At 36.7% G+C, this 22,308-nt stretch overlaps 2 protein-coding genes across 10 annotated transcripts in view; one reads left to right on the forward strand and one right to left on the reverse strand.

The window, feature by feature from the left end:
- LOC111867307 (RCC1 and BTB domain-containing protein 1) overlaps positions 1–8,542 on the reverse strand; it is a gene marked incomplete at its 3' end in the record, with an annotated part of 25,506 nt that extends 16,964 nt beyond the window's left edge. The window contains 3 exon segments of one of the 7 annotated variants that reach the window (XM_033752626.1): positions 2,420–2,569; positions 4,870–4,975; positions 8,323–8,542. In XM_033752626.1, coding sequence (XP_033608517.1) covers positions 2,420–2,569; positions 4,870–4,948 — 229 coding nt within the window. 7 annotated transcript variants of the gene reach the window in all.
- Positions 8,543–8,832: 290 nt separating this feature from the next.
- Positions 8,833–21,489, forward strand: LOC111867310 (zinc finger protein 429). Of its 3 annotated transcripts, none has more exons than XM_023857054.2 (5): positions 8,833–8,980; positions 9,611–9,773; positions 9,870–11,039; positions 13,582–13,862; positions 19,587–21,489. In XM_023857054.2, the coding sequence occupies exons 1-5, from the start codon at positions 8,925–8,927 to the stop codon at positions 20,278–20,280; spliced, it is 2,364 nt and encodes a 787-aa protein (XP_023712822.1). In that variant the 5' UTR covers positions 8,833–8,924; the 3' UTR covers positions 20,281–21,489. The 3 variants fall into 3 exon arrangements, with proteins under 3 accessions (XP_023712822.1, XP_023712823.1, XP_023712821.1); XM_023857055.2 differs by having other exon boundaries at positions 9,639–9,773; XM_023857053.2 differs by lacking the exon at positions 8,833–8,980 and having other exon boundaries at positions 8,994–9,773.
- The last annotated feature ends 819 nt before the right edge of the window (positions 21,490–22,308 follow it).

Consider the following 22,308-nt stretch of genomic DNA (forward strand, 5'->3'; position numbering starts at 1 on the left):
GGGGGGGGAACGGCCAGTGAATCCAGGCAACTTGGAGGTCAATGACACGGAGGTTGCGGTTAGACAAGAAGAACCGGTTGGCTGGAGACAGGCTACTGACATCAATGACATGTATTACAGGGGACAGGCTACTGATGTCAATGACATGACGAAGAACTGGGGTGACTTGGTGGAGTTCTCTTGAGGGAAGAGATGAGAGGCTTCCATGCGTTGTTGAGACAGAACCCTGTTTCTTTGTTCATGTTATTCGGATGGAGCTCGATCTCAATGGCCTCCATGATTATGTGATCCAGGTAACGGCTCTTACAGGTGATTATACAGCTGCAATGGATATCCTACTAGGACTCCCCCCACTGCATCTGTAGATGGAAGCAGAGGCCAAGCCACAAAATGACAGCTTATGCTGCAATGTTCAATGGAGACCTAAATCTGAAGGTTTTGGACATGCATACATGATTCAGGACATCAAAAAAGAACCCATCCTACAGATGGGGTCTGATAAAATGATACCAAAACAGGCCTATAATAAAGCCTTCATGATCAGATTTCCTGATAGAAGTGAATGGAAAGAGAGAAAGGGGGAACTAATCTGGTATACAGATGATTCCAAGACAATAAAGGCACTGGAGCTGGGGTGTATTGTGATGGAACAGGGCGCAAACATAGTTTCGGCCTTGGTCAGTATACAACAGTATTCCAGGCAGAAGTGTATGCCATTAAGGCATGCGCAGTTGAGAATTTAGATAGAAACTATAAAAATAGGTACATCTATATTCTATCAGACAGTCAAGCTGCAATTAGAGCACTTGGTACACACCAAATCACTTCAGAATTGGTCTGAGACTGCCACCAATCCCTCGCACAACTGGCCAAACATAAAAGAGTTCAACTGACATGGGTGCCAGGTCATGAGGATATTGCTGGGAATGAAACTGCAGATCAGCTGGAAAGAACACGATCTGAACATTCATTCATAGGACCTGAACCAGACTGTGGCATCTCAATTGGAGTTACCAAGAAAGCGATCAGGGACTGGACAGATAGAAATCACACTGGGAATCCACAATTGGACTCAAACAGGGAACAGGACCCTCTGCCAGAAGAGCGAAGGACTTGCTGAAATTAAACAGAGATCAATTAAGATGGGTGGTAGGATTACTTACTGGACGATGCCTACAAGAAGATGAATCAGCCATATATATCCTATGTGACTGTGAGGTCATATCTTATTTAAGATTTTGTCGCCTGAGTCAGTTCTTCAAGGAACCAAGTGACTATTATGACGCCCCCATAAATAAAGTCCTACATTTCATTCAAAGTGTAGGATTAATAAAGGGTGAATCCAAAGGGGAAGAACAATAGATCATTGAAGGTCACAGTGCAAGGGCCAGATTTTATGGCCCACCCCTTACACACATACAAGACCACTGAAGTAAAGAATTTAAACCTATTTCAGGGAAATGTCCTACACAAGATATGCACATTTAATATGAAGCAATAAATTCCTATAGATTCACTACTACAAAAGCTGTCAGCAATATATGAACATCTTGGTTAACACAAATAAAATTTCAAGAATGCACATGGAAAATAAAGAGTATGTGTACTTATAAGAAAAGTAAACCTTTCTATTCCTGTTTTGTTTTCTTTCTTTGGCACTGTGCTTAATCTGCATTAAATAAGAAATATCCAAATATAACGAAGAAGTGGTCAATAACTTCAGCATCAGATGAAAACTGAACATGAAAACAGACAGTAACCTAGTCACATAGCCACATGAATATCAGGCACTAACTTTAATTTCAGTACCAGAAATTCAAACTGTATTGAAGGACTACTTACATATTTGCAAAAATTAATTTCCCTTATTTTGAAGAATTCACAGTCATTATAACTGGTCTCTTATCTTGAATAAAACCAATCCATCAGCTTCTTGGTGATCTATTTTTATTATCCTCCCAGCTAACACCTTAGTCTCTTAAAAGGACTCCTACCACATTCTTTCAAAATAAGTTCTTTTTTTCAGGGCACTTCTTTAGTCCTCCAAACAACCTAAGTGTATCACCCAGTCTTCTTTCTCTTAGGTGTCTTAAATACAAGCCTGTGACACTTTTAAGTTTCCCCATAAAATAATGTGTGAAACCTAGCATTATGAGTTGCCAAGGCTCAGAATTTTCATTGTTATACACAGTGAAAACTATGACCATAAATATGTACCACAGGAAATCAATTTCTATTTGTTAAATTGAATCATACAATAAATAAATAGATAACAGGATGGGAAATGAAAAAATTGTTTTTATATATTTGAAAACTTCATAAACTCAGCATCATTTTATGAAAATAACATTGTATTAAGTTTCAAATACAATAAATTCTACAGCATATATAATCACAAAATCAAGGTTATGTTTCATACCTTTTACCTTTTTATAACATAAAACTTCCACCTTCTTTGGAAACAGTGTGCTCTGTAAATCACCAAGTCCTAAACAGCCAGCAGCATTTGAACCAATAGCAAACACTTCATCACTTTCGGTCACCATAATTGCTTCATTACCTAGATTGCCTACAAACAAAAAATTATTGTGAACTAATTTAATTCCTGTTTTATTGTGTGTGTGCGTGCATGTGCATGTGTTTGAAAATCTCCAAATCTTTATTCTTCTAATCACAGTATTGTAATTGGTCCATAGAATCCATCTCATTATCAAAAAATTTAAAAATCATATTCACTATATCTTTGCATCAAAAGCTCTATGTATGTCACTATATCCTAATACAATACTTCTCAGAAGAAGGCCTCTTATTTGAAATCTTCATGCAAATAATAACACAATGTCATAATTCTAACAAGAATAACTTTATGCAACTCCAGCAGTGAAAGTGAAGAAAGGAGCAAGTTTAAGGCAACTATTCAAGAGTAAAGTTGTCATATATGTAGAACGGTGCCTTATTTCATTGCCTCGTCTCCCTGTCCTGGTGAGATACCTGCTGACACATAACTGTTGTGACTGAAAGCTACCAGGCAAAGTCCTTACCATAAATACCTCTTCATAGCCAGAGATATCTGTTTGTTAAACAACTATTTTACAAGTATTAGACAACATTTTTCATAAATGACTGAAAAATCATGAAAATATCATAATGGAGAAATACTGATCACTGTATTAACAGTCTTACATGTCCACAAAACAGTAACATTTAACTATCACAGTGGTATTGATTCACAACAAACTAAGTATATGCACCGTCAAATAGGAAGAACATGAACCCACTTCCATGGGTTCAGATTTAAAACTTATTTATTACTACTATTTAATGACACATCAGCTACTTAATTTCTGGACAAAGTAATTTGCTCTCCACCAACAAACTTAATTCATATGATTAACCAGTTAAAAATGGCCATCTTGTAGTGCACTCAATTTCATATGTCACTTCTTACTACATGTTTCAGCAACATAGTGCCATCTTCAGGTTTGTTATTCACGCTTAGCTATTACATTGTTCGCCATCATGTGTCTTTCATAAAATTATTTACAAGTATATTATTCGTCAACTATAATAAAATTTGTATATATTACAACTTGTTAAGATTATTCATCTATGTGTCATAATTCAAACTCGCGTATAGTATGGTTCGTCCACTATGGGAGTCGTTTCTGTGTGTACTGTGTCTGTGATGTGTCCTTCCTTTTTGGCTCGCAGCCAAAAAGGGAACACACATCACGAGACACGATATACACAGAGTATAAGAGGAACAACTCCCATAGTGGAGGAACTATGCGAGGGTTTGAATTGGGACAAATAAGATGAATATCTTAACAAGATTTTAGTGTATAAAAATTTATTATAGTTTACGAATATTTTTAAATACTTTTTCAATAATTTTACAATGACATAATGGCAAGCAATGCAATAGATTAACGTAAATGGAGCACCTGATGATGGCACTATGTTGCCGAAACATGTTGTGAAATAACAGGTGAAAGTGAATGCACTACAAGACGGACACTGCATACATATCATGGACGAAAATCAGTGCAACAGGACGCTAAAATACAACATTACAGTTAAAAAATATTAATATGTTGACAGCCCTTAAAAAATGCCTTAGAGACTGGGTTGCTGGTATGTTTCATGAATGTCTACTGTTTTTTAAAAAATCCTTTTTCTGTTGTGCTGGTTAAAATAAACAAAAAACTGGAAGATGTATGGGAGCCAACATGACCCATTTGAAGGTACCATCGCACAACTTCCTGGTAGAAATACGGACACCAATGAAACACTTGCCATAACAGGACATCTATGAACATCTATGAGTACTTCGGTTTCCCCTGCCAATGTTCATTCCATCAAATTCTCCACAAATAAGAATGTAAAAAATTGTAACTATTGTAATTTTAATCTACTTATATATCAAATTGTTAATATTCAGAATTAACTTGACTTGTCATATATCATGTACAATGATCTACAGTGACGAAATAAATCAATCAATCAATCAAACCACTTGCTTCTTCATATTCTACTTAAAACACAATTTTAAGCCTCCTCTACTGAAAGCAAGCCAAGCAGTGCTTACGGTAACTTTAAATATTATGTGACCTACTGTCATATTTTGTCTATATCATAACACCTACAGATGCAATATAATACATCAAATTCATTTTCATGTAATTACAAGCTGAGAATCATGGACATAGGACACTGAATAGATTCTGCCATCCAGAACGTAACCAGAAATGTGTCTTCTCAGAATTAAAACATGGAATGATGAGTTACCTGCCAGTAACAGAGTATATTCAGATTTCCTCATCCAAGATCCTTTAGATCTTTTAAGGAAAAATATAATCGAATACATACCATAAACACAAGCCATCTTTATTTTGTAAACAAAATCTGGTTCTAGTAAGCTAAATATTGGCCACTTCATCAAATCCATTTTACATAAGTGTGTTTACATGTGCAGCTGAAATTCAAAAGTAACTGTTACTACATATATAAAATTCAGAACAGATGCAGCCATTGTTATTCAATGGCACAGTAAACACGTTTCTGTGGCAAGGAATAAACACGCAACAATGGAGGAACTGGTGGAAGCGGTGCCTTCTACCTGGTCCAAGCTGAGGTCATATAATGAGAGCCAACTGGACAAATATGTGGATGTTTATAGTGCAAAATTAAGAATAAGGCAGGTTCAAATACCTCCACCTTGACCCTGTGAGTGGTAGGAGGCAACGAAAAGGGAAGTCTCAAATCTGAGACAGTAAAATATGGTCATGAGTACTAAGGGACTTGGACCCAAGAAACACTGCGCTGGCAAGGGATAGCAATTATATACAAAAGACAGACCCGTCCTCTCATCAGAGATGGCGCCGTACAGAAACAAGACCATAACTGTCAAACAGTAATAAATATCTGCTCATGAGCTCCAGATGGGGCTCAACACCAAGACTTATTAACTGATCGTCAGTCGCAACATGACTTTGACTTCAATATAGTAACTCTGACTCAGACTCTGAGTCAAAAGTCAGAGTAAGCAGGTATCAGTCTGGTGTCCTGAAAACAAATGAGTCACAAGTCAGTCTGAGGTTGGAGTCAGCAGTTCACAGTCTTGAGTTGGATTGTTAGTAGCTGCTGCCTAGCAATGACTAGTGAACAAATTGAAAAACTTATGTATGCTGTAGTTGTAGTGATATGGAGTGTGTAAATCAGAGAGACTGTTATAGATATCTGTAATTAGAAGTTATGAGCATCCAATACATCCAATTATCAATCCAAACCCTATGTCTAGTCACTAACATGTGACAACATTAATTCAAATTCCATATCGATATATGACTTAATTTCTTGGTACTATAAAATGATTATAATTTATTCAGAAGTACTAAGAAAACTGTAACCACTACATTGCAGAAAATTTGGGAGACATCTGAGATGCATAAGATTCTGAAAGATAAAAAGGTATCCCTTTCACTCTGTAAAAGTCTTAATAAGGCAAATGGAAATGGTTCTACCTGCACAGTCATTCTCCAAATATTTATAGATATTGATGTATATCCTGTACCACAGCTTCCCTGCATCTGTCTATTGAAGAAAACAATAGTCCAGTTTTGAGACTAAACAATGGTCAACCTCTAGCTGCATTGTTTACTAGTCCAGCCATTATCTCATATATAGTGTTTTCTTGAACTACTTGTCAGTAATATATTTTCCTGATTGCATTGTCTTAGCTTTGTGATTCTTTCAGTTTGAGGTGAAGAATACTGCACCCTCAAATACAGTATTTTTCTTTCATCGTCTGAAACTTCAACATTTGTATTAGTTCATCTTTATTGCACACACCTGTATAAAACTTTTGCAGATTGTTATACACACTTCTAAAGTTTGTTTCTCGCCATTTGCAATTCTCAAGTTAGCAACAAGATGACATCATAAACAACAGTTCAGTATGTGTTAGTTATCAAAACCTTTTACTCTTCTAGTGGTTGTGTTGCTGTGGAAAGACAATATTAAGAGCTTCCTGTTCATGTTCCACCACACAGATACCTGGGCCTCAGAGAATCCAAAGCTCACCATTTCCAACCAACTACATTCACTTTGTCTACAGGTAGAGGCCTTGCAATGAGCTGATCACTTGCCCAAGGAGTCCTATCGTATGTGTAATATCTAGAAAAACCGAAGTGAACGGAGTTCATGGAGGTAGTTCTAGGCCCACTGGGGCTGTAGTGCCAAGAAAAAAAAAGTTCTACCACTGCCATTGTCACCCCCAATACTATACCACCATTACTACTACTACTACTACTACTACTACTACTACCACCACCACCACCACCACCCATGGGTTTTTTTCTACAATTTTTGGAGGGGGAAATCAGGGAACATGAGTAGCCAACTATAAAAACTGAAGTCATCATATAAATTTAAAAGAACAAATTATAATACATATCAACCACACTTTCCATATACTTAATACAGGTACATGAAATAATGTATGATGACAGAAGTTCAAAAAAATACAAATTTCTATTACAGTAACTTCTTGAAGAAAGTAAAACAACTAGGTGTTGGTGGGAATATTGTTTGGCTTTTAGTTTGAGGGAAATAACTAAATGGACATTGTATGACTTTTGTAGGATGATGATGATATAAGCCACTTCTATAAATTATATATGAAATATTGAAGGGTATCCTGGGATATAATGCCAAGTAGTCCACAGAATGTCAACCAACATTCCAAAGGAACATTTCGCATGCCAAGCAAGAAAGTAGCATGAAGCAGGTGGCACACTGGGTGCTCCTACTCCAAATGACTCACAACCCCCTTTCTCCCTCTTTCTTCCTGCCTGCTTGTTGCTGGTTTCTTTCTTGGCCTACTCTTTATTCCCATACTTGGAGGTGACATGTTTCTCCAAAACATCAGTTAACCATCAACGGACTGCACAGTGTTATTTCCCAGAAGACAGAACTCTTCATAGCCATCACTGTCAGAAGCTCAAAACCTACAAACATGGTGATGGTATGAATGAGGTTATACAAAACAAATTTAACAAACACAATCTGTACCATATTAATTCGCTCTGCCAAAAGTTATAACAACATCATATAACATGACACAACTTCACTCAATAAAAAAACCACAATGGTATCATTCGATCCTATAATTATTCACACAAAAGCCATGCAAAGCAACCCTTCAACAAAAATTAGATACAACCTTAATAATTAACTTCTGGAGCTGAGTATGAAATGTGAAATTGAACTTCCAGTTCTGGCCTGAAGTCTTTGCTTATAACGATGTCTTTGGATGTTTAAGGTTCATATTGACATAACTGTACCGGCGCGCATGTGTACCCAATCGTATTTCCGTAACAGAAACATGTTACTCAGGGATAAAAAAAAGTGTTGGGGTAAGAGTGTCTGTTTTCTAATACGGGTAAAGCAAACTGACAACTGAAATACAGTCTTATAATTACATTTCTGAGCGCACAAAGAGGTTAGATCTTGTTCCCGCTGGAATTTTCCTACGAATATAACTAACAAACAAACTAGCGAACGTACAGTAATTACATTTGTTCCTCGCATCGTTCCTAAGCGTATCCCGGTGAAGTAATACAAATAATATAAGTTCTTCCTCCACCCCCTCACCTTCTGACAACCTAACATTCTAACGTGACACTGACAAATCTGCTAACAGACGTGGTAGCACAATTCTTCTGCACTCCGTTCAGTACAGCTTAGCAGATTTTGTACAGTCGCTGTCGGTGTTCTTATGTTGTAATTTTCTGTTCTGCATTGATTATATTCGCTACTAACCCGTATTCGGTAGGTTGAGATAATGTTCAGGGTGCAGTATCTATGTAGTAACTTTTTATGAAACATATTTCAAACATACAGCATGTACATACAGCCTCGCATAAGTCGCACTTTTCGTTCCCTGTACGTGCAATTTTATTTTACGTTTATGCGGTGTATATCCATACTTATATTCTCACGCCTAATTAAATGCCTTACTATCATAGTTTTACCAGAATAGTATACGTATGCGTGTACTGTATTATTATTATTATTATTATTATTACTTGTGGAAATGACTTTCTTTCCCAGGAAAAATGTAAAATTGCTACATATAGTAAGGCATATAAAGTAAATTTTGTTTGGCTGTTATAAAAAGAAATATAAATGTGTTACAGGACTAAATTCTTGATACGATCTACACAGATTAAAGAGAAATTTATTTTCGCGAAGGTCATTTATTTTCTTACGCTGCTTCATTAACAAAAGAAAGATTACCCGAAAAGAAAGTATTTGCATTTACACCAACCTACAAAATGAACTGATATGTGGCTTACTAATCATTAATTTTGTTTTAGCGCAGTTATAATAATGGTCACACAGTGATTAGTGATATATTATGTATGAAGTTGTACTTTGGTTACATAAATGTGTGGACTTATGTAGTAACAAATATAAGGTAACTAGTTAAGTTGGCTGCAATATGTATCATGTCAAAGTAGTGTCCCGTGTAAAGGGGTCGACAAAAAAAGATAAGTTATTACGTTTGTTTTCAACCTAATTTTGTAATCGCTGGAAAATTATTAAGAACGAATAGTCTACTGCAGGGGATGTCATATATAGTAACATAACTTTTGAGGAGGAAGTGTCTCGATTTGTGTAATTTTTTAATCTGTAAATTACAAAGCAGAGTTGGGCCATTGTTGTCACTGCAAGGTCACCCCTGTACAATCTAACCTTACCTGTCATACTAATGGAAATTATTTTTCTCTTCTGAGTTGCACAGAATCTGTTTGAAAAGTACTTTTAAGATGAGTGATAGTGAAAATGTAAAGCAGTTGAACTGTTTAATATGTAATGTTGAAGTTTCAGTCAATGCAAGCTATAGTATATTTTATACAGTCATTCCCCACAGTGGCACTTTACTTGCAAATTCTATTCAGAAAGTGATACGCAGAACTGTAGAGCAGTCCTCAATACCTAGTACTTTTATTTGTACAAAATGTTTTGCATTATTTGAAGAATTAGATTACTCAGAGGAAAAGTGCATTAAGTTAAAGAAAGATATCTTAACATGTTTTGCCAAAAGTTGTCATGAAAATGGATATGATTTGGAGGATGTTCAAGGTATAGGATGTCAAACTGAAGATCAACAAAACAATGAATCTGTAGACTGCATAAGTGCACTGAAAGTTGAGAAGTGTGAATTCACAGGAAATGAATCAGAAGGAAAAAATACTTCACAGTCATTGGTAAGTTAAATTCTCCACCAAACTGCCAATTCTATACGATTAAGTTACTTTATAATTTTCATTGTCAGTATTATAATGAAATATTTTATGTTGTAGAACAGTGAAGATGAGTCAAAATACAATGACACAAGTGCATCTGTAAATAAAGATGTCAGTAAATCTAGCAGTAATAGTAATAAAGATCGCAGTAAAAGAAAAGGTAATCCTCGGAAGAAGGCCCAAAATACAAAACCACCAGTAAATGTAGCAGAAAATAACAAAATTAGTACCTCTGCATCAGGAAAACAGTTTGAAATAAAGACCAAGGATGCAAGAAGAAGGCGGCGATATGTTCATCCTTGTAGACTCTGTGGTCGTCTCTTCCGCCGTCCCTGTGAAGTGAAACAGCATCTCTTATCACATGGTGGTGCAAAACCGTATCAATGCAGAGACTGTGGCAAGCGATTTGGATCAAAATCTGGTGCAGGAATTCATGCATTAAAACAACACGGAAAAGATGTCTCTGTTGAAAATATAATAGATGTGTGTCACATCCCTTTAGAAAGTGTGGCAGTATCATTGAACCAGGCTACTTTAAAAGAGGTGGCCTGTCATATAAAAGGAAGTAGTGATAAAACTGAAGGTGATCCTGGTGGTAGTCAGTCAGACAGCAGTAGTACAAGTGATGATGATTTTGAATGGAAGATGGATGAGGATATATTTGATATGGAAAATGAAGAGAAGGAGGTTAAAGAGGAGGAGGTAGACAATGAAGAAATGCATCCTTCTACAGAAACTGAAAAGGAAGACTCAAATGAAAATGTTAAAAAAGGGGAGACAAACCCTGAAAGTGATGGCATTGAACATGAAATTAAAGACCGTGTACCATGTGTAAAAGCAGAACCAAAAACTTCTCGTCCTAAACCAATAAAGAGAAAGACTGAAAGTATTGACAGGAAGAAAAGTAGCCGTGTAGGTGCTAAGGAGAAGAAACCAAAGAAGAGAGACCCTTTTCCAAAGCCACCGAAACATGAGTGTACAATCTGTGGAAAAATGTGGAGAACAATGAGTGAATTCAAGTCGCATGTGGCAACACACAGTGATGAAAGACCATTCATCTGTGAGATCTGTGGACAAGCATACAAGCACAAAGCTGCCCTGGATATCCATGTTGGCATGCATAATGGTATCAATCCCTTCAGTTGCCCTTTCTGCAATAAGGCATTTACTCAGAAAGGAGCACTACAGAGACATCTGCCGATTCATACTGGGGAGGCACCATTTCAGGTATGATTTACTGAACAGTACAAAATAAATTTTGATAAAATTAATTTCCAAGGGATAAAATCAGATCATAGCATTCATGGTTTTCCTCTTCTCCTCCATGTAAAATTAATGTGATAAGTTATGTGAGAACAAAATAAGATAAATTAATTTCCCCACAATATTAGAAAGGAGAATTATGTAAGGATGGCAGTAATGTGAGTCAACTTGTGTAAGTTCTCAAATATTTCTTTGGTAGTCATGGTATCAGTTTGTGTAGTAATACAGGTTTCCTAACAGTGGTATTCTACAGTGTGTCATTTTGCATGTTTACACAGCTTCAGTTGAGCAATAACCATTTAAACCCAGTACAAATCTATAATTATTACATTAAAGCAGTAAAAGTAATTTGCCTAGGTTGTAATAAATCCCAAAATTTCCATCTGTACACATGTATACACCCTCTGTAGCTTGAGATTTGATGAAATAAGTTACTTGTGAGTAAAATTGGTCTGGGATTGCCACCAAACTCTCATGGAACTGGCCAAACATAACAGGGTACAACTGATATGGGTGCCAGGGCATGAGGGTATTGCTGGAAACAAAATAGCAGACCAATTGGCCAAGATTGGAGCTGAACATCTGTTCATAGGACCTGAACCAGCCTGTGGCATCTCTATAGGAGGTGCCAGAAAGGCAGTCAGGGACTGGACAAATATGAATCACAAGAAATACTGTGGATCCTTAACTGCACTCAGGCAAGCAAAGGGACTCATGCGAGGACCCTCTACTAAAAGAGTGAAGGAACTGTTGAAGTGAAACCAGAACCAGCTACGATGGGTGGTAGGACTACTTACAGGACACGTCCTCAAACTGGGACTAAGTAACCGTCCAACTTGTGAGAGGTGTCAAGAAGAAAACAAAACAGCCGCACACATATCCTGTGTGAATGTGAGGCCTTAGCTTATTTAAGATTGCGCCACTTGGGTCAATAATTCATGGAACCAAGTGACTATTTAGACGTCCCCACGTACAAAATCCTATGCTTCATTCGAACCGCAGGATGGTTGAGGGGATAATCCGAAGGGGAGGCACAATAGAGCACTGTGGCCACAGTACAAGGGCCAAGAAGGCCCACCCCTTGTACATTCTTTCATTCATACTTGCGAGTAACTTATAGAATTTGGTCTTGTTTATTTGAAGTCTATCCCTGTATATGTAGCCGGGTAATTAGATTTGCTTGGTGTGCATGTGTTAAAACTGCCACAGGAAATGAAATTGGCTTAATGTTAATGATTTAGTACAGCATTTCAGTCAATACATGGCATCAAGTGAAAATAAATGTAAATGTAAATGTAAGTATGATATACTGATTTATAGGCATTTGTATGATGTCACACAACACACTGATTATGCTGTATATAATAGGCGATTGAATTGAATATATCAATAGATCAATCAGTTTATTATATTAAACACTACATGTGTCAGTCATGGTTGACCATCCTCAGGTGTGTACTTATATAATCATAAATATATTGCACTATATTACTGAATATGTAATCAAAATGGATCCATCATTAGCACAAGCAATGTACTTGCTGAACCCTTTGAGTGCCAAGCCCTGCTGTGGAACTGCCTACTAGGGGATAAATACAGTTACACAGAAATACGCACAATATTTCCTCAGATTTACTACAAACAACCATATATGTTCCAATTTTGTATTGTATTTTATATACACATGGTAGGTTATGTAGTTGCAGTGGTGTGTAGGGTTTCATATGCTTGATTTATTGTTGTGGATCTGTATGCATTGTTCTGCTGACTGCTTGCTGATTTAGCAAGTTTGTGGTCTGACAGGTTCCGTATCCAGTGGCTTTGGCCTTGAATGGATGTGCTGGAATGTGTAATAAATACAGTACAGTACAATATGTATTTTTTTTATTGCTAGTGGGGTGGAACTAAGTCCCTTGTACTGTGGCCACTTCTGGCCTATTGTACCAGCCCCAGATGATAATTGAGGGTGATTGTTGAGCAATTGGTGGAATGAAGATTGGCAGGGGAAACCGAAGTACTCGGAGAAAACCTGCCCCAGCGCCACTTTGTCCACCACAAATCCCACTTGACCAGACCCGGGATCGAACCCAGACTGCTGCGGTGGGAAGCTAGTGACTAACCGCTTGAGCTATAGCGTGACCTACAATATGTATAGATAATGTAGAAGCCTGCTGTTTCGTCTAAACTTCAGTATATTTTTTTTTTGTGTGTGTGTTCTGCATCCTGGTGTGTTAACAGGTTTAGGGGGTTTTATGCCGTCACACAACATATTGATTCTGCTATATATTATTTTCAGGTTGTATGTATTTATCTTTGTTTTCATGGCCCATTATGATGTACGTAACTGCAGGTGCTCTGATTCTGTCTGAAAAAATCTGAAATCCTAGGGTCAGCGAACAATGTTGGACAAACGGCCTCTTTACAATAACAAAATAAAATTGTTGTGGTATTTCTGAAAGGTATCTCTTGAAAGTTTAATGAGATGTTAAATCTGACTTCCTTCTAGTGTGAACTATGTGGCAAGCGTTTTGTTCATCACACAAGTTTCAACATGCATACATTGGCACATACTGGTCAGAAGAGTTACAAGTGTAAGGTGTGTGGGTTGGCACTTTTGTCAGGCTCACATCTTAAGCGCCATTCCCGTGTCCACACAGGAGAACGCCCTTATCAGTGCCAGACATGTGGAAAAAGATTTGCTGAACGTTACAACTTGGTTGCACACAATCGCATCCATGATCCATTGGGAGCCAATGCCAGGGAAGGTAGCTTTAAGAAAATTCACAGGTACTTGTGTTTACTTCTAAATTATATTAAACATCTGCATCTGTATTTTTAACATTATTTTAGTGAATGTTATTTAATTCCTGAAATGAATGATTTCACAGCTGCTTTGTTTTAACCTCATACTTTATCAAATTAAGTGTTGATATTTATATGACTCCCAGTTTGACTCAAATGGAGAAGCCCTTTTTGTCAAACCAATTGGCAGCAGATGTCCATAAAAACCACGCTGTCCAACACATTTCGTTCAAATCACAAAATCCAATCAAGATTTGCCGTATCTGACTTACAGTCTGATTGTGAACTTACAACACTTTCACTAATCTGTTCACTCAAATTAATACTGCAAGCACTAAGTTTTTACTATTCATTGCTTGGTTCTTCCACCATTGGTCACAAACCCAGCCTCTCATTCTCACCCACAGAATCTCACTGAACTAAGTCAGAGTTACTGTATGACTAGCGGTATACCACCAATCAGTTTGTCTTGGTGTCAAGCCGCATGAGAGACACAACCACAGATTTTTCAACTGAACACTTGTCATCACAGTCCTTGTGTAACACCCTGTTCAACAAGAGGATGAGTTTGTCTCTTATGAATATGTTTGGCCCTTCCTCAAATGTATGTTTTGCAGATATGGCATGTTATTGAAAATTCTTCCTTTTGTACTGCATACAAGTCCTCTGTCAATACAGGCTTTGCAAAGCAGATCATGCCTATTGTATTTATCTTATGCTACAACAGCAGATTAGTCACTTGAATGGTCATAAGCTTGACCATTGCCAAGCTTAGGTCGATTATATTTTACTGAACTAAGTCTTTACTTTGTCCCGCTTATAACTCCTCAACACAGACCAACCATAGAAAACACCATTTCCAACAGTTCCACAGTTGTTGCCTGTAGATTCGTTGCTGTGGAGATATTGTTCAAATTGTTTGTATGGGAATGTGTTTTGTTTGTGAAGCACATTACCCAGTAACGGCTCTGGTATATTTGCTTATCTCACTGTCATTGTCTACTAACAGCTCTACACGCTACAATACTAAGAATAAAGCTGTTATATTATTTGTAGTGTAGGTGCACAGTGACTTTTGGCTCACTTTGTATACACTGTGATGTAGCTCAGGGTGTTAGGCACCGGCTTCTCAGCACAGAGCCTCAAGATCAGTCCCTGGTGTCTTCATGTGAGGTTCATGATGGATAAAATGTCTCTGGAGCCAAGTTCTTTCTCTCTCTCTGAGTATCTTTTGTTTTCCCTACCTAATCATCATTTCAGCACTGCTCCATATTCATCTGTCATTNNNAGCTTTGACCATGCTGCTCTTGTTCATATCCTCAGTCATTAAATGTGGGACTTCATTTCTGACCTAGCACCTGGCTGGTTATGGTTTAAGTTCAGTTTTTAGTATATCAGAGGTCCAGTCCAAAAGTTTATAGAATGAAGATATAAGAAATCAGAGGTGTGATAAAGAGAAATTCAGTACATCCCATCAGAATAGTCTCCCAAATCTATGTTGTTTTGCTGGTAGATCTACCATGACGAAATGTTTCGATAAATTTTCTTTCACAGTCCATATGAGTGCCACATCATCAACAACAGCAAAACGCCCTTTCTTGGTCCATAGCCTTCAATAGATGGCAGATTTTGTCACAAAATTAAGTAATGAATCATGGGACAATGTATTTGACAGCAATAATATTGATTCTAAATTTAATTGCTTTCTGAACACATACTTGAGGATCTTTTATTCAAGCTTTCCCTTAAAAATAGTCAAAAATGAAAATAAAAACAAATCCACCTGGATAACAATTGGAATAAAAACTTCATGTAAACACAAAAGACAACTATATTTGGCCAGTAGGGACAGTAATGATCCAAGACTAAAAAGTCACTACAAAATGTACTGTAAAATTTTGTCAAAAGTCATTAAAGAAGCCAAACAGAATAACTATAACAGCCAAATTCTAAAATCAAACAATAAAATTAAAACCACCTGGGATATTGTGAAAGTTGAATCAGGAAAGAAATCTGTTAATGAAGACGTACAAAGTTTGAATATTGAAGGGAAGTCCACTAACAATCCACAAGCTATCGCAAGTGCATTTAATGAATATTTCCTTTCATTAGCTGAGAAAACATATTCCAATAACAACAATACTAATAATAATAATAATAATAATAATAATAATAATAATAATAATAATAATCCAATATACTATCTGTCTCGTGCCTTTAACAATTCATTTCCAAATATCAATCTCAAATTCTCAACAAGGAAGGAAATTGAAAACATTATTAAATCCCTTAAGCCCAAAAATTCACATGGATATGATGAAATCTCTACCAAATTACTTAAAGCAAGCTCTGTTTACATCAGTTCACCCTTGAATCATCTATGTAATAAATCTTTATCATCAGGTACTTTTCCTCAACGCTTAAAATACGCTGTAATGAAACCACTTTTTAAAAAAGGAGAGAGAAAATGCATCTCTAATTACAGACCAATATCCATATTGACTTCATTCTCAAAAGTCTTTGAAAAAGTTATGTATAATAGACTACTTGAACACTTAAATTCTAACAACATATTAGTCAAAGAGCAATTTGGATTTAGGAAAGACCTAACAACAGAAAAAGCAACCTATGAACTAACTAACGATATTTTAAGTGCTCTCAATGACAGATTAATTGTGGGAGGGATTTTCTGTGATCTAGCAAAAGCTTTCGATTGTGTTAATCATGATATCTTACTATCGAAATTAAATTTCTATGGAATAACTGGCAAAGCTAATGAATGGATCAAATCATACCTCAAAAACAGGTATCAAAGAGTTGAAATAAATAATAAAAACTCCAGTCATAATGCATTTTCAAACTGGGGAATTATAAAGCACGGTGTTCCACAAGGATCAATTTTAGGTCCCTTACTTTTTCTTCTCTACATAAATGATCTATCTAAAACCATCAACAATAAATCTAAACCAATTCTATATGCAGATGACACTAGTATAATATTTAAGAACTCTAAATTTGACAACTTTAAAAATGACATAAATATTGTATTTGAAGCCTTAAACAGATGGTTCGAAGCCAATTTACTCTCATTAAATTTTGATAAAACCCATTACATATCATTCACAACTAAAAACAACCACCAAATTGATCTGGACATCAGTTATGCCAACAAATTAATCTGTAAAGTACTTGATACAAAATTCCTTGGAATACATGTAGACAGTACACTGTCTTGGAAAATACATATTGAACAAATTATACCTAAATTAAATGCAGCTTGCTATGCGATGAGATCAATTAAGCCTTTTATGTCACAGGAAACATTGAAGATGGTTTACCATGCCTACTTTCATTCTATTATGAACTATGGATTAATATTTTGGGGGAACTCTTCACATAGTGTAATAATTTTTAAAATACAAAAGAATATAATTAGAATCATTACAGGATGTAGAAGTAGAGATTCATGTAGAGAATTATTTAAGAAATTAAAAATTCTACCTCTTCAATCGCAATACATATTATCGCTTCTCTTATTTGTTGTTTACAACAAAGATAAATTCAAATTAAATTCTGATGTCTATAACATGAATACTAGACAAAAATATAACTTCCACCTACCCTCATCAACTTTATCAGTATATCAAAAAGGAGTCTACTTTACTGGCATAAAAGTGTTCAACAATCTGCCACAAAGTATTAAAAACTTGGGCAATGATACTAAAAAGTTTAAATCAGAGTTAAAGAATTATCTACATGCTCATTCCTTCTACTCTTTAGATGAATACTTCAATGTAAATAGAGAATGATGTAAAATTAAGTTATATTAATTTTTAAGCTAAAATTGCCTGTACTTATGTATGTAACCATTTGACTTGTTCTGTATCCACAGGTACTAACCTGCTTAGGATTTATAGAATGTAAATAAATTAAATTCAATTCAATTCTGCCAGATTGCATCTGGTTTTTACATTTTTTAATTTCATGATAATTGTTTTTTTTTACAGAGCAAGGTCGCCAGCCTTGCATACAACCCCCAAACCTGGAGGGCCAGATCTCTTTTCCTCATTTTCAACTTAACCATAACAGTGTCCTTTTAAATAGCTTCTTAGTCTGAAAAATAGGAAGAAGTTGTTTGGAGCTAAGTCAGGAGAATGTGGGCTTTACCTGACTGAGTGGTGTCCGACTAGGCCAGCAGCTCTTTTATTTTTAAAGTACTATGCACTGAGGCATATCATGATGTGGACATGTCATTCACATTGTTCATCATCTGTCTTATCATAACCTTCTTTGCACCTCAAATATGGTTCAGAAGATTGTGTTCTTAACATAACTTCATCATCATTGACAACTTTCAACATCTGATGTGATTGTATGTGAGTTTTACCTAGTCCAAGACAAAATTTGAGATTAACTCTTTCTTAATTACCCAATTCATGGCCACGCCATAACTCAAGCCATTTATTTTTTATTACTAGTGGGGTGGGACTAAGTCCCTTGTACTGCTGCCACTTCTGGCCTATGGTACCAGCCCCAGATGATAGGTGGTGGTGATTGTGGAGCAGTTGGTGGAATGAAGATTGGCAGGGGAAACCAAAGTACTTGGAGAAAACCTGTCCCAGCGCCACTTTGTCCACCATAAATCCCACTTGACCAGACCCGGAATCAAACCCGGGCCACCGCAGTGGGAAGCCAGTGACTAACCACTTGAGCTATGGCATGGTCTACAAGGGACTTAGTCCCACCCCACTAGAAATTAAAAGAAAATAATAATTACCCAATTCTACAATGAAAATATAAACAGGATATAACAAAATTAGCCACTGAGCAAAATGGACCACAAGCACAGGTGCAACCATACAGTGTAAAATTATGAATTAAGGAAATGTTTTCATAACTTCTGATTTTCTGCATTGCCAAAAACAATAAAAGAAAATAAATCTTGAGAAATTTCAATTCACATATCGTATATATGTAAGTTTGTCATGATATGAAATGTAGGTTACATAATGTTATATAAATCATATTATTATGTCTGTCTGTGAAGTGTATAGGAAATATGCAGATTTTTTATTAATAATTACTGTTTTGTTACTGTACTTGCTGGCTGCGCCATAGCTCAAGAGGTTAGTCACTGGCTTCCCACCGCGGCACCCCGGGTTCGATCCCGGGTCTGGTCAAGTGGGATTTGTGGTCGACAAAGTGGCGCTGGGGCAGGTTTTCTCCGAGTACTTCAGTTTCCTCCTGCCAATCTTCATTCCACCAATTGCTCCACAATCACCCTCACCTATCATCTGGGGCTGGTACAATAAGCCAGAAGTGACCGCAGTATAAATGACTTAGTCCCACCCCACTAGCAATAAAAAAATAATACTGTACTTGCTCCAGTCTGCCATGAAAGTGGATGAATGAAACAAATTTTTAACCACATTACCTTAAGATCACTACACTGGTTCATATGTAGCAGAAGAATTAAGATAGTTGTTAATGAGTTATGTTTTGAATTTCTTTGTTGTTTGATGTGTTGACAGCCACACATAAGTCAACTGTTAAACCATTAACCAGTAACCTCATTATTATCATCTCCTCCTTCTCCTCTTCCTCTTTCTGCATCACCCCCCCACCACTACCACCACAACAACAATGATGATGACAATAACAGAAGTAATGTTAGTACTAATAGTGCTAACTGTTGTCATATGTTTCTAGATGCCAACTCTGTGGCGCAGGTTTTGATCGTAAACCAAAACTTGAAGATCATCTTGCATTAAGCCATAACAAGATCAGTGATTCTGATGATAGCCGTAAATGGGTTGGCCATCTCATTACCAATGAACTGAATCAGCAACCACCATCTTCATCAAATTCTTCAATGAGCACTGGTCAGCTGTCTCTCCATCAGCCACATCCACCCCTACCAACTGATGTCTCTCGACGAAGAGGCACCAGTGATGGACACCTTCTCCTTCAGTCACACCTCCATGGTTCAGAAAGTGACAGCAAACCACTTGGCAACACTGCTCCTCACCATCATCCATTGACTGCTTTAAGAGCAGAAACCAATCAACATCAACAGAGCTGGCATCATATGATCTTTGGAGGGAAGGTCATGGATAGTGATATGATTGAGACTTCTGGAATGGAAAGTAATACTGCAAAAATGGTCCCCATTTCAGCAGTTTTGGAAAATCAGCATCGTCTCTTGTCAGATATGACTACTTTGGGAGGTGGGCTTGGCCCAGGACAGAGTGCGGGTAGAAACCTTCTGCCTTCATGTTTAACCGGAGGTCACTCATCACTCCCCCAACCTGGTAATCAACCCACACATCACATTCCAAATATACCAAACCCTCATTCATCCCTGACACCACGTGTTAATATGTTCCCTTCTGACAATAACTAAGAACAATTGAAAGTAGAGTAGCTTCTTACAAAATGGCAGCAGATCCAGCACAAGGTCTGTATATCAATTTGCACTTTTTATGCATTTATAACATTATACAGCCTCATAAAATTGTCTCCTTCTCAAGTTAAAGAGTTTCACTTGCTTTAATAATGGGTTGTCTATTTTTCAGTGAAGTTTTGTTGGTGGGAAATTAGAGATAATAACAGTTACTAGTGACTGATGTTAATGGATTGTACATAAATGAGATTTAGAGAGAATTTTATTACAGCTTATTTTTATGTACTATTCTGGCAGTTGCCTATAGAAACAAAAGAAAGCCATAATGAAATTTATTACTGCTAGTCTTCGGATAACTTAAACCTGTTCCTGAAAACTAATACACAGTAGTTTGCAGTTAAGTTACATGCATGTAGCATATTATTGTGGCACTCTATTTATTTTCTGGACACAATATAAAATTCTAAAAATTGTTAAGTTTCAATGACTTCCTCTCTCTCTCTCCCTCTCTCTGCTCACATGTAACCCTATGAATAAAGATTAGCTGTGTCTAGTGAGCCCTATAGAATATGCTACTCTTTGTTTATGTTATAATGCAGAATGTATTGAGTCATTATACTGGTCCGTGCTTGAGCTTGCCACATACAGACCTATCCAGCTCAGAGAACATGTTTTGTTGAAGTTGGTCTAATGTCTGTTGAGAACACTAGAATGATGAAACATGATCAAAGAAAGTTATATCATAATGCTCAGAACATCAAAATTAATGTTCATTGTGCAAAAAGTTATGTAAAAAGAGCAAAGTAATATATTGTCACGTGTTGGGTGTATAACGCGACAAATAACTTCACGCCTTATCTGATATAACGAATTATTGCACATTCGCGCCTACAATTACACAGTTTACAATCTCAACATTACTGCCATCGGCAGTATCACAAATACTAGACTGCAAATGCTGGTTGACTTCCTGGCTAACTCGTGACTAACTCGTAACTTGAGTACTTTCGAACTAACTGTGAATAGTCTTCGCTGCTCCTTATTTAGCCTCGTTCCAGACAACACAGAAAACAGCCACGTAATAGGCACCACTGTTGTCTGCCGCCGTGTTTGCCTGTTATGTAATGGGTACCGTTGTTATTACCATCGTCTCTCGCAACCACTGTTTACCCACTTTGCTTAGCAACCACTGTTTACTCGCGTTGCATAGCGACCACTGTGCTGGGACTCAGCTCACTTCGGCTCCGCTCAGCATGTCACAGCTGGAGGGGAGGGAGGGGCATCATCCATAGCGCAACACGTCACAATATATTATTTCTCTTAAGGGATGTACTACAGCAGCACATTTTAAATCTGACTAGAAGTTTCCATTCTTGCTGCCCCTACCTAATATGTCCTTTATTTTGGTTAGTAGTATTGTTACTATCTAGAGTAATGCTTATACATTCATGAATACCACAGTTATTCAATATAAATGATACTGTGTACAGAAGTTAGCAGTCCTCTTACTTTGGAGTCTTGTTTGATTACCAAATTATACATAGAAATTTTGTATTTCTTTATGCTTTGCAGGGGTAGAAATATGAAAATATGAAAATAAGGATGGATCCATAAAGGGGCTGGATACATTTTATGGCTCAGTTTGAAGTGTGTCTGTGGGAAGAAAATCAATTCTTGAGTACCCACTTTCAAATTGAAAACCAGTACTTTCACTTTTGTTCAGGTGAAGTATTATCTATAACCTTTCACAAGGATTTCCAAAATTTTAATGCTGTTAGACATTTCAGGAATTTGAGGTCAAAAGTTACGATATGGAGTAATCTTACCTGCTTCCCCAGTTACAATGTAAGGGAAAAAGTATATCATCTCATAACCTCCAATTTCCACGCTTTGTCTTATTTATTTAGTTCATTGTTATGGTATGACATCATGGAGCATAATTAGTTTTTCCTGTAAACCCATATTTAAAAGTATTAGTTAATTCTTGATTGTTTCATCTTGAAGTTTCTTTGTACATTCTCATGTCCT

The sequence above is a fragment of the Cryptotermes secundus genome, unplaced genomic scaffold (genome assembly GCF_002891405.2).
Source record: "Cryptotermes secundus unplaced genomic scaffold, Csec_1.0 scaffold1715, whole genome shotgun sequence".
NCBI classification, from domain to species: domain Eukaryota; kingdom Metazoa; phylum Arthropoda; class Insecta; order Blattodea; family Kalotermitidae; genus Cryptotermes; species Cryptotermes secundus.

What these genes read in the sequence shown, in the direction of transcription:
- LOC111867310 (XM_023857053.2), top strand. Translation starts at nt 9,333, where the DNA reads ATGAGTGATAGTGAAAATGTAAAGCAGTTGAACTGTTTAATATGTAAT. An exon ending in AAAATACTTCACAGTCATTG is followed by an intron (nt 9,774 to 9,869) that starts GTAAGTTAAATT and finishes TTTATGTTGTAG; the next exon opens with AACAGTGAAGATGAGTCAAA. An exon ending in AGCTTTAAGAAAATTCACAG is followed by an intron (nt 13,863 to 19,586) that starts GTACTTGTGTTT and finishes ATATGTTTCTAG; the next exon opens with ATGCCAACTCTGTGGCGCAG.